General features: G+C 50.0%; 5 protein-coding genes across 5 annotated transcripts; 2 read left to right on the top strand and 3 right to left on the bottom strand.

Annotated features, from left to right (window-relative positions):
- Window positions 1-15: 15 nt before the first annotated feature.
- On the top strand, window positions 16-1867 carry A1O9_01509 (uncharacterized protein; the record flags this gene model as incomplete). Its single annotated transcript, XM_013410667.1, has 4 exons — window positions 16-232; window positions 274-1158; window positions 1246-1275; window positions 1335-1867. The coding sequence occupies 4 exons, from the start codon at window positions 16-18 to the stop codon at window positions 1865-1867; spliced, it is 1665 nt and encodes a 554-aa protein (XP_013266121.1).
- Window positions 1868-2335: 468 nt separating this feature from the next.
- A1O9_01508 (uncharacterized protein) lies at window positions 2336-4768 on the bottom strand (the record flags this gene model as incomplete). Its single annotated transcript, XM_013410666.1, has 1 exon — window positions 2336-4768. One exon carries the CDS (start codon window positions 4766-4768, stop codon window positions 2336-2338), a length of 2433 nt encoding a protein of 810 aa, XP_013266120.1.
- Window positions 4769-6726: 1958 nt separating this feature from the next.
- Window positions 6727-9148, bottom strand: A1O9_01507 (uncharacterized protein; the record flags this gene model as incomplete). Its single annotated transcript, XM_013410665.1, has 6 exons — window positions 6727-7429; window positions 7480-7592; window positions 7640-8023; window positions 8093-8205; window positions 8265-8885; window positions 8938-9148. 6 exons carry the CDS (start codon window positions 9146-9148, stop codon window positions 6727-6729), a joined length of 2145 nt encoding a protein of 714 aa, XP_013266119.1.
- A 748-nt stretch (window positions 9149-9896) lies between these two features.
- On the bottom strand, window positions 9897-12608 carry A1O9_01506 (uncharacterized protein; the record flags this gene model as incomplete). Its single annotated transcript, XM_013410664.1, has 1 exon — window positions 9897-12608. One exon carries the CDS (start codon window positions 12606-12608, stop codon window positions 9897-9899), a length of 2712 nt encoding a protein of 903 aa, XP_013266118.1.
- Window positions 12609-13258: 650 nt separating this feature from the next.
- On the top strand, window positions 13259-14787 carry A1O9_01505 (RuvB-like helicase 2; the record flags this gene model as incomplete). Its single annotated transcript, XM_013410663.1, has 3 exons — window positions 13259-13267; window positions 13317-13763; window positions 13813-14787. 3 exons carry the CDS (start codon window positions 13259-13261, stop codon window positions 14785-14787), a joined length of 1431 nt encoding a protein of 476 aa, XP_013266117.1.
- Between the last annotated feature and the right edge of the window lie 712 nt (window positions 14788-15499).

The raw sequence follows: 15499 nt of genomic DNA, 5'->3' as shown, positions 1-15499 counted from the left end.
AGTCAGAACACCAATATGAGCGATTCCGACAACGAGAAGGCTGCAAGCCTGAAGAACGAGAAGGAAGCCCAATACTCACACAGCGGCCTGGACAAGGCCAACATCAATGACACAAGAGACAACGTTCACATCCACAATGAACTCGCGTTCAAAGGTGATGATTCTGATGGCCACGTTGAGTGGACTGTCCGCACTATGATTGCTGCCATATCCTTGGGATGTCTCTACACTGGTACGAGCTCCATGCAGCTGTCGTCGGTACAGAACAGAAAGCTAAAACTGCTACAGGCTCACAGGTGATGCTCTACTTTGTTGGCGGCTGTCTCTCCTATATACAAGCCGAGCTAGGCGCAGAGAAGAATGGCTCATGGTTACCGGTTTCAAACACTCTTGCGATCACAGCAGTGGCCCCCTTCACTGGCTACCTTCAAGATCTCCTCGGTCGACGCAACATCACCTTGGTGGGATCGATCATGATCATGGTAGGCATCTCCCTGATCGGAGGAGCCCGAAATTTCACCATGGGTGTGGCGGGAATGACACTTTCCGGTGCAGGTGCCGGAATCTGCGAACTCACTGCACTTGCCGGAATCTCAGATATTGTGCCTGTTAGGCAACGAGGCATTGCTCTTGCACTTATGACGGGCTGCATTATCCCTTTCACGCCTTATGTGATGTACTCCCAATTGCTCTCCGTTCACGCCACATGGCGATGGGGGCAGTGGATAGCTTTGATCTGGAATGGATTTGTATTCATCGGACTGGCCACGACCTACTTCCCAAAGTCTCATCCACGCATGGAAGGATTCACCAAGCGCAAGATCCTCGCTCGCATCGACTACATCGGTGCAATTCTCTCCATCACCGGAATCACGATATTCCTCGTTGCACTTCAAGCGGGCGGCTACACCCATGCCTGGAAAAGTGCATATGTTCTGGCGCAGCTCATCATCGGCATTCTTCTCATTGCCTCGTGGGTTGTATGGGAGGCCAGGTTTGCTAAGTTCCCCATGGTACCCAAGGAACTGTTCCAAGGCCAAAGGATCGTCGGCATTGCTTTCTTCATCGCCTTTGTAGCCGGCATGAACTTCTACTCCGTCATCAACTTTTTCCCGCTTTCGTTCGGCGCTGTCTACGACCCGGACCCAGTTCAGGTTGGTTTGAAGGGACTTGGTTATGGTATCTCCACAACCGCTGGTGCTGTATTCTTCAACGCTTTACTCTCAACCAAGATCTCTGCAAAAGCAATCCTTCTCGTTGCTGCAATAATGATGAGTAAGTTCTGCTCCGCACTATTGCTCCTCACATCAAAGATCCTGACAACCATTTAACAGCTGCTTTCGGCGGTGGTCTTGCAGCCACTACTCCTGACACAGCTCAGATGGCCGTTGCGTTGGGCACAATCGCATCCTTTGGAATCGGCGGCGTGCTCGTCCCCTCTGCAACGGTGGCACTGATTGTCGTGCCTGATGCCCTCCTTGCCACAACCGCAGCGCTGTCTCTTTCCATCCGTACAATCGGCGGCTCTATCGGCTTCACAATCTACTACAACGTCTTCGTCAACAAGCTCACAAAAGCTTTACCTGAGCGTGTGGCCCAATACGCCATGGAAGCTGGCCTGTCCTCCGACGACGTAACAGGTTTCGTGACCGCATTCCTCTCTGCTCCAGCCACGATTACGGAGACACCTGGTTACACACCTGAGATCGCCGCGGCTGCGACGATCGGCACAAGATGGGCGTATGCGTATGCTTTGAGATATGTGTGGATCTGTAGTATTCCCTTCGGTTGCCTTGCCATCATCGGGTGCTGTCTGTTACCGAGTGTCAGGAAATATCAGACAAACCGTGTTGCTGTTGCGTTGTAGACGTCCAGACGTCTAGCACTGTGACAGTATGAATGGCTAACACCCAAAAAGATGCTCATGGCCTTCGCTAGAAGATGCGCTGCAATATCATACTTGGACTATCCGTTCGATCCTCGAACTCATTACGAGTCGGGAGCCAGTTATATATATGTATTCAGCTTCAGATACACCTAATCACTTCAAGACTGCGCCTTGTACCCGTGATTCTTCATATGGTCTGATTTATCTCTAAGGTAGTCAACTGCATCAACAGCTTCGCCCTGTCCACCGCTCACATATGGAAGAGGAAAAATAAGAGGGAGATCAACGAGATAACTTCACAAGCCGAACGTTAGGGGAAATTCCCATCTCGCTAGATCTCATCTTGCACATCCGCAAGGGTGAAATGCAAAGTCCACGCTTCCACAGTTCTACGACTCGGAAGAAAAATTCGATTATCTTATATGTAAGGGACTACAGCCTAGGTTGTCATTGCAACCGCCTCCTCAGCCACAGGCTACTTGCGAGCAGTCCCAGACTACTGAGCGCCATCATCGTGCCGGCGGTGCTCGCATCGATGCTAACGCCCCATCTCTCCGCCACACCCATGGCCAGCCCAACAGCCACGATATTATACATAGCCGCACAAGCGACATTTCTCTTGGCGTGGGACTTGGTGATCCTCGCGATCTCGATGATGTTCGGCACGCACGTGAGGTCGGGACTCATGACGATGACATCCGCGGCGCCGGCGATGGCGCTGCGCGACAGGGACAGCAGGATGCCGACGTCCGCGGCGGCTTGCGCGGGAGCATCGTTGATCCCGTCGCCGAGCATGGCAACCACAGCGCCCTTGGATTGCAGGGCTAGGATGTGCGTGTGTTTGTCTGCGGGGAGGGATTTCGATGCGAGGACTGGGATGGAGAGTTGGCATGATACGCGCTGCGCTTCGGATTCCGTGTCGCCTGTGAGCATGGACAGGCTGAGGCCTAGAGACCGGAGATTGGAGATCACGGCGGGCGCGTTGGGCCGGATAATGTCTTGTAGTTGGAGCTTGCCGGCGAAGAGGTTGTTGATCGCGAAGTACACGGCTGTGCCGGACTCGAGTGTCGGTGGTGATTTGTGGGACGGCGGTGGTATTGAGATGTTGTTTTCCAGGAGGAAGCTCGCGTTGCCTATGTGGACTTCATGCCATGCAGTGTAGGGCCCTTCGACTTCGCAAGAAATGCCTTTCCCAGGGGTACTGTTCAATTTTCGAACTGGGACTGAGCTCTGGAGGCGCCTGTCCTCATCTTCCAATTGAGTCAGAGCCCATTGGAAGACTACCTTGCCCACCGGGTGGTTTTGTGCCTCTTCTCGTTCTGCGGCACAGAGCAGCCGATAGCACAGGTGCTTCCGTGAAGTAAATTGAGAAGCGAAGTCAGCACTAGTGATCGCTAGTCGACCTTCGGTGAGGGTTCCTGTCTTGTCCATTACAATGTGGGAGAGCTTGCTGAGGTTTTCGATTGTGCGTGCTCCGTTGAGGAAGAGCACCCCCTTTGACCATGCAGCATCTATTCCGGCCATGATTGCAGAAGGCGTTGCGAGCCCCAGAGCACAGGGACATGCAGCTGCAAGGATTGCCATGGCGCGTTCGCTTGCGAGATTGATGCGATCGACTAAAGCAAGCGTGATGTGTTGTTGACTGCTAGAAAAGGCCCTGAAGAAACCAAGGGTTGTCAACATTAATATGCCCAGAACGAAGTAGGTAGTGATAGCCTCAACACCTTCTTGGCCATCCATTTTATGCTCTGTGGCCATGCTTATGCTGTCAATGAGCTGGTCGAGAGTCGAATCCCGTTGTTCTTTGTATACTATGGCAACAAGCGAGTGGGATAAATTTCTCGTTCCCGCGAGAAGAAAGTCACCGGTGGTTTTTCTTGTGGGCACAGCCTCGCCCGTCATGATAGATTCGTCCACGGTTGATGTGCCTTCGATGACATAGCAGTCACAGGGGATGATTGAACTTTGCTCAATCACGATTTCTTGCTGTAGACGAAGCAAAGCCGCGGGAACATAAGCACCGTCCTTTCGGACTTTCACCAATGCCGCTTCAGCTTGCATCTTGTACAAGGCTGTAAAGTTCGTCACGTTCTTTTTCTTGAGTAGAGTATCCAAGTATCTGCCCGCTGTAATGATGGTGGCCAGGAACGAGCCGGATGTGAAATATGTCTGACCGCGTTCGAGTCCTCTCAAAGTAAGATTGAACATGGACAGCGACATTCCAAGCAGCAGGGAGAGTGATATCAAGGTATCCATGGTGAAGGTCCCATGTCTCCCACGGGTCCAGGCAGACCTGTGAATCCAGCGAGAGTCGAATACCTGCACCCAGAGCGCCAGAGATAGGGCAATTAGCTGTAATATCCCATTGCCATGCCGTCCCCAGGGGGTCTTGGAAGAGAATGCCCGTAGCTGCTCAATCCCAGCGATTGCAGATGATAAGGTAGCCGCTCCTTGAAAGGAGGATCTCAAAGAACACAATTCTTCAGTTCGCTGAAGTAACTGCAGATTCTGCTCCGCAGACCGCTCTCCCAGCGCCGCGCCATAGCCTATGTCCTCGATCGTGGCAACCAGGGACTTTGCTGAGACCTTCAGAACATCATGCACCACCGTCGCTCTCTCCAGAGAGGATGAAACGGTGGCACGATCAACGCCTTCGAGATCTGAAAGCGCCTTCTCAATTGTGCCGGCACAAGCACCACAGAACATGCCGGTGATAGTGAGGCGCGTGGAGATGAATCTAGAAGCATTCTCTGGGGCTTCCCAGCTGATGAAGCCGTCATCGAACTCATTGTATTGGATATCCAGAAGTTTTACGTCGAACAGCTCGCACGCCTTGATGATCCTGTTCATCACATAGGCCGTGAAGACGCAGCATGCCATCTTCGCTTTGTCGCCCTCTTGGGCTGGGCCACGGGTGAGATGTCATCCAAGTGGTGGTGGTGGTGGTGGTGGTGGTCCTTGTCTAGAGCATATCACTGACTTGCCCCTAGGTAGGACACACATCGAGGATGCAAACCTACGAGTAAGGTTGATCATTGTTTCCATATCAGGCAGAGTGGGGATACACCCGGCGTCTCCAGTCGCTTGGGATGTGGCGAAGCTACGAGTCGTGGATCATGAATCGGTGCTGCGGGATCAGTTGCCGAGGGCTAAGCAGAATACCAAGTACTCTGTACCGAGGGGTGAACACCCGCTGATTGTGATAGTCGTTGCGGGGAAGGCTGCACCCCCTGGCTCATAGTTGTCTTGAACCCAGGGCCCCTCAGCCTTCCCCACGGGCCCTCAGGCCACCATTACTCACCAGAATGATAATTGTTTCGTACTGGACGGTTGTCTACTTTGCACCCTTCAGGAGTGAAATATGTGTAGGAGAGAGCCTCCGACTTAAATGTTGTATGTTCTCAAAAAACTGTGCGTTTGGCAGCTGGCCTTTGGGTTTAAGCTACTGACTGCGTAGAAGAAATAACAGTGCACCAACTCTCATAGCGTTTGGTCGCAATTGCGCTGCCGAGAGATAGACAATCTGTACTCAACACAAAGGTAACTTCTCATATCGAGAACGTTGTGTTGTCTCAAAATGTGGAGAATAACACTCTTATCATGACATGTTTTCTTGTACCAATAACAAAAGCCCGAGGTGCCACTCTTCGCCCTGCTCGCTCAATCCACATAAAGCCGACACAATAGCCCAAGCTGTGTTATTCTTTCGATGCATGATACTTCCGCTCTAAGATTGACCTTTGTTCTGAGGCGAAGCACGTGGGTATTTAACGGTATCCTCTTCCAGGACCTCGACCACCTCTAAAACTACCACGGTCTCTCGTCGCGTCACCGCGACCGCCGACCTCAGCCTCGTTTATTCAAATAACCAGCTCGAACGGCAGGACTGCCCGCGGAGTTTCCTGGAAAGAACCTCCGCATTTGGAAGAGACATGCTCGGTGATTATCGTTTTCACAGGGAGTCCAATTGATGAAACAATATGGGGTGGACCTCAATTCTGTAATGTCTCTTAAGAGGTGTCGTCGAAGAGCCATGTTGGAGCGGAGTTACTAGATGTGAGAAATGAGGCTCGAGGATCGAATATCACATCAGATATTGATACAGCCTCACATGGAAAACAACAGGGCGGGTTGCAGGATATGGCTGGGTGAAAACTGAGAAGAGATCGGGCTGAAGTAAGCCTGGACGGCCGGACGCCCCCCTTTGAATAACGTGGATTCCGTGAATCACCGCGACGCAAACAGGTGCGGCCTTGCAGATACTGTCTTTTCCGGAACGTTCCAAGTCAGAGACCTGATTCCAATCTCGTCACTTCTCAACCGTGAATCTCCAGCCGAACGCAAGGGGCCTGCTTGGCATTCTGTGTAGTCGTTGGCCGACATCTGGTGGGTGTCTGTTTTGACCTCTGGAGGCCACGAACCTAAGTCACAGATTGAATCAATCAATTTATGATTTGTTCAAACAATTTCTCTGAGAAGCATTGATGTGTTGCTGTACGGAGCACAATTACTGCTCTGAAAAGGATGACCTGCCAATTGTGCGAGATTCTGCTTCCTCCCTGAGACACGAGGCTGCCGCAGGCAAGGCTGTGATTTGGTCAAATTAGTTGTGATTGGTTCGCTTATGAAGTATTCTCGAGCTAAACCACGATCGTTGGCAGGCTTTTGCCCCCCTTTTAGGAGTATGGCCTTGCCAAAAGCTGGCTCAAAAGACAAGCCATGAGGACCATGTTATGAAGATGTAATTCTAAGATCCATTAGTTGGACACGATATCGCTTTTATCATCAGGAATTACCTAGAACGACGACCTGCGTAGAAAGAAAGCACCCAGATCCCTTCAGTAATGGCCACCATGCCACTCTTCCTCGCGACTGCTTTGACTTTCGAGGCTGCTCATGCTTGAATGTCTCTTTAACAGGTCGGAAAGGGAGACTTTCTCTCCACGGTGTAGAGCCTGCTCAATCTCCTTCCTCCTGCGACGCCCGAGCTTGAAATTCGCAGTGTATGTACACTTCTTCTTCTCTTCCGCACACCATCCTCCGGTCCAGAATTTGTCTCCTTCACAGGAATTTCCGAACAAATCGAAACATAGGACTAAGAAGACAAGCCCCGTCGTGATAGAGATCAACTCCAGTGAGTTCAAGGAGTCGGCAGTGGGTAGGCAGATGATGATGATTGCCACACAGGTTCTGATGGCAAGACGTGGCCGCTTTTTCAAACGCGATTTCTCAAGGCGTTTGTGGATATGACAGAATGATATCACGGCCATCGATATCAAAGCCACTCCCAGACCTCCACAGTAAAACCATCGAAGAGCGCTGCTCAGTTCTCCCACACTGCGGTCCTCATAATGATGTCCAAGATCGTGCTCATCAGCATCTGAGCAGTCGTGGGCAAGCACTAGTTGGGAAAGAGTAGAAGCTGCCAATATATAGCTCATGATGAATGGGAGGTGCGCAGAAATCCAGATGCTGCTGCTTGCCCAATGTCTTCTGATAGCGTGGACGTGAACGTTGTATCCGTCGATCTCAAAATATATCCTGTGGATCAATCAGTCCAAAGCAGAGGAGCTTTCGCGTAGGAGGCATACCAGTTGAACATGAAGGCCTGAATCAGGCCCAGAACACCTTTTCCAAAAAACGCATTGATACCAAACGAAGCCCGGGACTGGAACAAAATCGTAAGAATTGAGTATCCAAAAACCTAGTCAAGGGTTAGCTATCGAACAATGTTGGTCAGATTGCACAAACCAAAGACACAAAAGCGTTGTTTCGCTCAACTCTGTGCTCAATATTGATGGCAGGAAAGAAATCAAACCAGTGAGAAATTGATTTGAGTAGCGTTTTCGACTTCTTGCCAGCCTCTTTCATTACCCATATTAAGAGAATGCCGCCAAACAGATCCAAGACCAGGGCAATGAAAATTAGCGCTAGTTGATTGGGCCATTCAACGTGGATGCTGGCTATCCAAAATGCGACGGATATCACCACCATGAGAGCCATGCAAACCATGGTGCCTCGTATATTTGGTAACACAATTGCCACTCCAAGATACCAGCAGGCCGCAAACAGCTTCTGTGTCACATAAAATGCAATGGCCGAAGTATAAGTCGACTCAAAAGCATACGCGATGTTCTTTTTGGTGAATTGTCAGCTTTTGATCTTTTATCAAGGCAGATTTGGCTGTTTGCATAAAACACATACCGAGGTGAAGCCAAACAAACAGACGAGGTAGAAAATCACGTTGAATCTGTGCATAATGTCATCAATTTCGAAATAATTGATGATCATTGTAAGATCCGACCAAATTTTCCAGGCTATATCAGAGTCCAATTAGCATTGAAAGGCAAGGCAGAGGCAGCCCGAGTGTTCTTACCGATTGAGAAAACGATTACAAAGTGAAGCAGCGATAATCCGCCAGGGTGTTCAACAGCAGTTTCACCAATGATATCGATAACCCCAACATAAACCAGATCAACAAAAAGTTCAAACGAAGCTACTTCGCCGGCCTTTGCGGATCTCCACAATAGCCCTTTATGGAAGTATTGTCTCACAACAGGTCGGTGTAGGAACCGAAGTGCTTCCGCCGAGCGATCGGCATGCTTGTCGACTGCGCTAGGGTGATCACTATGAAGAGACGCGGTTTCTGAATCCTCATCTTTTGTTCGTAGATGAGCGGAATAGCCATAGCGGTCAAAAGAGGCATCTAAAGACACGGCGTGGGCAGTGATGTGGTGAAGCTCAGCCGCTAGTGCATCTAGTTCCGACTTCACGTGCTCGATATCAGCATAGACTTCGCCATGCTGTTCCTTGAGCTTGGTTCGTTGAGACTCGTGGTGGTTATGCAGTTGGCGTATCGCCTGAGATTCACGATCAACATTTCGTATACATGAGCAAGAAAGAAGTAGTCTCACATCTAAATGACCGGTAGATCCATGGAGAAGGACATCGAACTCATCGGACTTTTTCTCCTGCGAAAGTTCCTTCCTTTTCTGTTCTATGGCTATCATTAGCAGACATGCGATCAGCCACAAGGGAAGATCCCTAACCTAGCTGCTCCGGAGTACGGCAAACATGGACGGTCTTCCCATTATGAGGATGGATGAACTGGGTAAATCTTTTCGCGTGCGGATGGGGGAAGTGATGGTGCTGGTGCTGGTGCTGGTGCTGGGGCTGGTGTGGCTTTGGCGTGGCTGCCCCTGGCTCGAGCTCAGGTGTATCTATGCCTGCTTTGGTCTCTTCCTCAGGCGTTGTAGCCATCTTGCTCCCACGTTGAACGTGAGACTTTCGAGTACGCAAACTCGAGTTCCTCTCCACGCAAAAATTAGATCAGGTTGAAGTACTATATCAACAAACGAACGGCAAAAGGCAAACCCCTTGTGATCCCACGGAATGGAAGAAACCTTGCCGCGAGCTGAGTGAGTGCCATGTTGCTGACTACAGATATCACTTCCAATCATGCGCTAACTATGTTGAGCAAGCGGGGGCCGTGCCCGTTAGTCAGAATGCTTAATTCGGCCCGCACAGCCAAGTTTGAAACCGGAAGTCTTCTTGGCATTTCTCGGCGTCCCGCCTGATTGATTTTTGATCTGCTTACATACACCCATTCTCCTCCGCGGCTGGCGCCTCGAACGAATCCATGGAGACTTCTTTATTTCCGCATGCCTTGGCGGTGAGATGTGTATGTACCCCGTAGGAGGAATGCAGGAAACAGCCCCGACGCTGAACAGCCAAGCTCCATAAATACAGATGCATTTGCCATGTGAATGCTGCCTGCCAGGCCCCGTAACTTGCTGAAAAAAACCAAGAGTTTCATGGGTATCTTGAATCATAACTCCTTTCGAACGTGACCATTGGCCATCATGACCACAGAAAGTCTCTTAATCAAATCCCACCCTAAGCCAGCATAATCGCTGTTTTGCTCTGCCGCCCTATACTCATAGGCTTTGTCCTCCATCGCTTTTCAAAACAGAGACGATGCATTCACAGCCCGGCATTGGCCCCTAACTTACTTGCCATGCACACCTTTTCGAGGGGGCCTTATCATGTCTTCCCCAGATTCCACGTGCTCGATATCGCCGGCAAATGAGACTTTGCTGCGCTTGCGCTTACGGTACCCAGATGTGTTCTCCATAGCTGTTTGTCTGGCCGCGGCTGGAGACGACCTTGTGCTTTGGGTGAGGGGCCGATTCGACCGAGTAGAGGCCTCGCGATCTATGGGTTTCTTGAACATGTTAAGCAATGCAGTAGAGTCTAGGTCCCCGTCATTCGTCTCATCATTATGCGAGAGATCAAGCTCATCTCCGCTTGAAGAACTGTCAATCCAGTCTCCTATGGCAGCTTTCTGCTGGCTCGGTCCTGGTTGGGGTGACTTGATCGACTGGCTGGGTTTTGGCCGTGATCGGGTTCTTGGTAGAGCTTTCGCTGGGCTCGTCACGTTCATATTACGAGGCGTGGAAGGGGCCTCCGTTGAGTTCTGAATGGACTCCGCTTGTTGTCCTGTGATCTGCTGCAACTTCCTCTTTAGCTCCTCAAATAATGAGTCTAGATCTTTGAGCTTTGGAACCATAACATCGCGGGTCTCTCTGAACTCTTCGGCAAGGGCCTCATGCTGTTCTTGAGACCTTGAGATGTACCCCGCCAAATTGTCTTCGACCAGCTGTATCCTGCTATCTACATCTGAGACAGATGCCTCAAGTTTGTTGGAAAGCTGAGTGACTCGCTTCTCAAGGTTTTCCATACCTAGATCTATCTTGCGAAGGCCTTGCTCAAGCTTCGGTAAGACAGGTGCGATATACCCAATCATCTGGCGATGAAGGCTTTCGGTGCTTAAGTTGTCAAACCGAGTCCTTAGCCATTGATGCTGATGCTCCTGTTTTTCCATCCTTCGGCTCAAGGTCCTCAAAGTTTGCAGTGCTTCTCGATCATCGCTTGACATTTGAGCCCTCATAAGTGTGGTCAAGTTCCTATCAAGATCCGCAATTTGATTCTTGTGAGTCTCAAGCTGGATATCAATTGACTGAGATAAAGCACTGAGAGCCTTTCCGTGCTCTGTCTCAACTTGTTTACATGTCAAGGAGGTCTCTTCGTTTTCACCACTGTTAAGAGACAGGAGTCGGTCGTTGAGGAGTTTTTCCTGGTTTGATAATTCGGCCCGTAGAGTTTCAACTTTTGATTCAACTTCTTTCATTCGTTGAGATAATGGAAATGCATTAGGCTCCCCGTGTTCTTCAGTTGAAACTTCAGTAGAAGGGGTGAATTTGCCACACAGCTCCTTTAAGGCCTGCACTTGGTCTTGAAGCTCGTCCATCATTTCATGATTGGCGCGTTCTATCCGCTGCATATCACTCATAATGATATTGTGAGATTCCTCGAGTTGTGTGTCCTTTTCCTGCTTCAAGGCTTGCAACATTTGCCGTAATTCTTGAAGGCTGTTCTTCTCTTCTTGATAGCTTTTTTGATTGTGGGTCTGCGCAGCAACCTCGAAGCGTTTTTCGAAGGCTAAGAATTGATTCTTCAGTCCCATGATAGCAAGATGACTCCCTTTCTTTGACATTTCTCTAGCCAGGCCGTCGACCTTAGAACTGAAAAGTTTAGCTGCCTTGATAGCGTTGCCTTCCTGGGTTGCCAGATGACTTCGGAATTGGTCCAAGCTGTCTGGAAGCTGTTCCAGGAGTTTGATTCTGTCTTCAAGTGGAGAAATTCGGTCCTTATATTCTCTTCGCAATTGGTCCGAGATTTCTGGAAGGTCTTGCAAGGGTTTCATTATGTCTTTGATTTCAGAGACGTCTTCCTTGGGTTCTAGTCGCAGAGTGTCCATTTTTGAAATTTCCGTTTCCAGACGTTCAAGCTTTGAATCGAAAGCTTGAGCCGTCTGGGTAGCACTGGCTTCCTGAATTGTCAGCTTGCTTCGGATTTGGTCCAAGTTCTTGGGAAGTCCTTGCAAGGGCTTCATTCTGTTTTTGATTTCAGAAACATGATCCTTAATTTCTCGCCGCAGAGCGTCCAGGGAATCGGCCCATGGCAAAGGGTCTGGAACAGGGTGGCTTTGCAGTTGGCTGATATCATGCTTGAGAGCAGCAGTTTCGGATTTGAGTTGCTCGTTCTCAGCAACAAGAGCTGCAAGTTTAGCATCGTTCTCATGAGCACGTCGAATGACCGAGGTCTGTATGTCACGCAGTCCTTGGATTTCTCTTATCAAAGTATCAACCTGGCTTTCTTGAGATATTGTTTTGGGATTGACTCGACTTATAATGTCAAACTGCAGGCGAACAAGGTCTTGTGCAGCAGTCTTTTCAGCAGCGCTGGAGTCACGAACGGATTTTTCCGTACGTTCGAGGTCCGAGTCGATCTTCTTCTGAGACTGTCGGGCTTGTTCGACGATGAAAGGGAAGAGCGCAGCCGTTTGTTCAGTACGACTTAGTTCCTCAGCGGCAGTCTGCGACCGCGCCCTCAGGTAGTCTCTCTTTCTTCTGTAGATGCTAGAATTACCAGACCTGGTGCCGAGGTTGAGGAAAGCCTTTTCTAACGAAATGGCATCGCTTTGCGAAAGGGGAGGAGTCTGTCCAGAATTCCGAGAAGGCACTGGTGTGGAACTGCCAGTGCCTGTGTCAGAGCAGCCTGCTGTAGAACGCTTCCTAGGATCTTGCACTGGGGACCCTATTTCCACTGCGGAACCAGTTGCAGGCGCAGACTTGACCCAGTTTAGTCTTGGATCCATTGGCTTAGGTGTTGTAAGACTAACCGTCTCAGTAAGAGGAACCGAATCGTACAAGCATTCGAAGAAGATGCAGGCATTGGATCGGTTGGGGTGGTGGTGTAGGCACCGTGAGCAGGAAGCAGAAAGACCTAGTCGTTCACATTACTGAGGATCGCAACTAGGTTCTTTCTCTGGGCACGAACTGATCACCCAGTGTGCAAAGTCGACTTGGTCTATGGGTGGAAACTTGATAGATAACTCCGAAGTAGAAGTAAATATTGGTGAGATTAAAAAGCAGGTGCACCCCGCAAGACTGCCTGCACCTTCCTTTGGTCGCGACTCCGCATGAACCACGTGACCATGCTATGTGTCCGGCCAATAATATTGCCACGTTTCATTCCACTGCCTTAGACGTGTTTTGGAGATTTTATTCCCAAGGCCGGCTCGCTGGACTGGCACGCACTGGTTCAACTTTGGATTCCATCAATCAAAGGGACCATCCAAATTCAAACGATCTCTCAAAGCATAGTTGTCTCGGTAGATCGCATCCCTTTCACGGACCTCTTTCTCCAGAGAAACACTTCATCCTCTCACGGTCACCGCATGCGTTCGTAGCGCCACCTTGAAGTTTCCATCACTCCCCTACCTGCCGAAGCAGAGTTCATCCCGCCATGGCTGCGGTATGCTGCTCCCAGATCTATTTACATCTACTCCTGCTGATCCTTATAGCCCATTACCACCGTTTCGGAGAGTCGAGAAGTCCGTGGCCTCAACCTGATTGCCGCTCATTCCCACATTCGCGGTCTTGGTGTCGACCTTGCTACACTTGAACCAAGAGGCTCCTCGCAGGGATTAATCGGCCAAGAGAAGGCTCGCAAAGCTGCCGCTGTCATTTTGCAGATGGTCAAAGATGGGAAAATTGCTGGCAGGGCAGTTCTGATCGCCGGTCCACCAAGTACAGGCAAGACTGCCATCGCAATGGCAATGGCGCAATCTCTGGGTCCTGACGTTCCTTTCACCCTACTCGCTTCCTCCGAAATCTTCTCTCTCGAAATGTCAAAAACAGAAGCCCTGACACAGGCCTTTCGCAAGTCCATTGGCGTCAGGATAAAAGAAGAGAGCGAAATAATCGAGGGAGAGGTGGTCGAGATCCAGATTGACCGCAGTGTGTCTGGCGTAAGTCATCCCTTTATGTATACGCTGCCATGTCTGACAAGAGCACCAGGGCAATAAGCAAGGCAAATTGACTATCAAAACCACCGACATGGAAACCGTTTACGACATGGGAACCAAGATGATTGACTCGATGACCAAAGAGAGAGTCATGGCCGGAGATGTCATCTCCATAGACAAATCGTCGGGCAAAATCGTGAAACTCGGCAGATCTTACACTAGATCAAGAGATTACGACGCCATGGGTGCTGACACCAAATTTGTCCAATGCCCCGAAGGCGAACTCCAGGTCCGGAAGGAAGTGGTCCACACTGTTAGTCTTCATGAGATTGATGTTATCAATTCCCGCACACAGGGCTTTCTCGCTCTGTTCTCTGGAGACACTGGTGAAATCCGAAGCGAGGTTCGAGATCAGATCAACACCAAGGTGGCCGAGTGGAAGGAGGAGGGTAAAGCAGAGATCATTCCGGGTGTTCTGTTCATTGATGAGGTTCACATGCTCGACATTGAGTGTTATTCTTACATCAATCGAGCTCTTGAAGCTGACCTGGCTCCCATTGTCATCATGGCCAGCAATAGAGGCAACACTCGTATCAGAGGAACCAACTATCGGTCACCTCATGGATTACCTCTCGACTTCTTGGATCGCGTTGTCATCATCAGCACTCAGCCATATGCACCAGAAGAAATTTCTCGGATTATCGCCATCCGCGCACAAGAAGAGGAGGTCGACTTATCTCCCGATGCGCTAGCTCTCCTTACAAAGATCGGACAGGAGTCGGGTCTGCGATATGCGAGCAACATTATCACCACTTCGACGCTCTTAAGCCAGAAACGACGAGCCAAGGAAGTTAGCATTGATGATGTACAGCGAAGTTACAAGTTATTCTACGATCCTGCAAGATCTATCAAGCTGGTCAATGAGTATGAGAAACAATTCATCAGTGACAGCGGAGAGGTGACTTTTGCTATCAACGGTACGAATGGGACGAATGGGACGAACGGTGATGCTATGGATACGGCATAATGGCTGGGCATGCTAATTTCACAACATCAACTGGCTGCATGGAATCTTCGTTGTGTGCATAGCATCAAAGGTCGTCGCTCAATTCAAGAGTTGGCTGCGGTAGTGTATCAACTCTCGGAGGCTTTTCGATTCCCATTCAACCAACGAGTCAAACGCTGTAAGTCTATGACCTACAAATGGGCACCGCGAACGTAAATTCACCGTGTAACGCACCGCCTGATCCATGCTTCCGCCCTCTACAGTACAGCTCTGACCCTTGGCGAGACCACAAAACCCGACTCTTGGCAGAAGCCACGATACTGACACTATTCACCTGCTCACTGACGACCACACGCGAAAATACGCGCCAGCGAGCCTTGCATAAAAATGCCGTTACGCACGCGGGGGATCGAACACACAAACTCATCCACTCAGACGGTGTCAAAAAAAGGAAGAGTTCCCTGGGCGCCTTCTACCTGCAACGATCCTACATCGGAGCGAACCTTCTCAGACCAGGAGCAAGATAGCCTTCATCCAGGGACCAAATCAGTTCTCGAGGCCGTGCCGTTTCTCCCCGGAAGGATGATACGTCGCAGACTGGTGATTAACACGATTTCGGCCCCCAGCCCTATGACCTCCCACCTTAATTCGGGATAAAAGCGACATCCCTGTCGCGGCCAGTCCGGGGCATTGCGTTGGATTTTTTCGGGATTGATAAAATATATACAGTGAA

Source organism: Exophiala aquamarina (genome assembly GCF_000709125.1).
Source record: "Exophiala aquamarina CBS 119918 chromosome Unknown aczIA-supercont1.1, whole genome shotgun sequence".
Taxonomy (NCBI): Eukaryota; Fungi; Ascomycota; class Eurotiomycetes; order Chaetothyriales; family Herpotrichiellaceae; genus Exophiala; species Exophiala aquamarina.
This window is presented reverse-complemented; position numbering and strand designations above follow the sequence as displayed.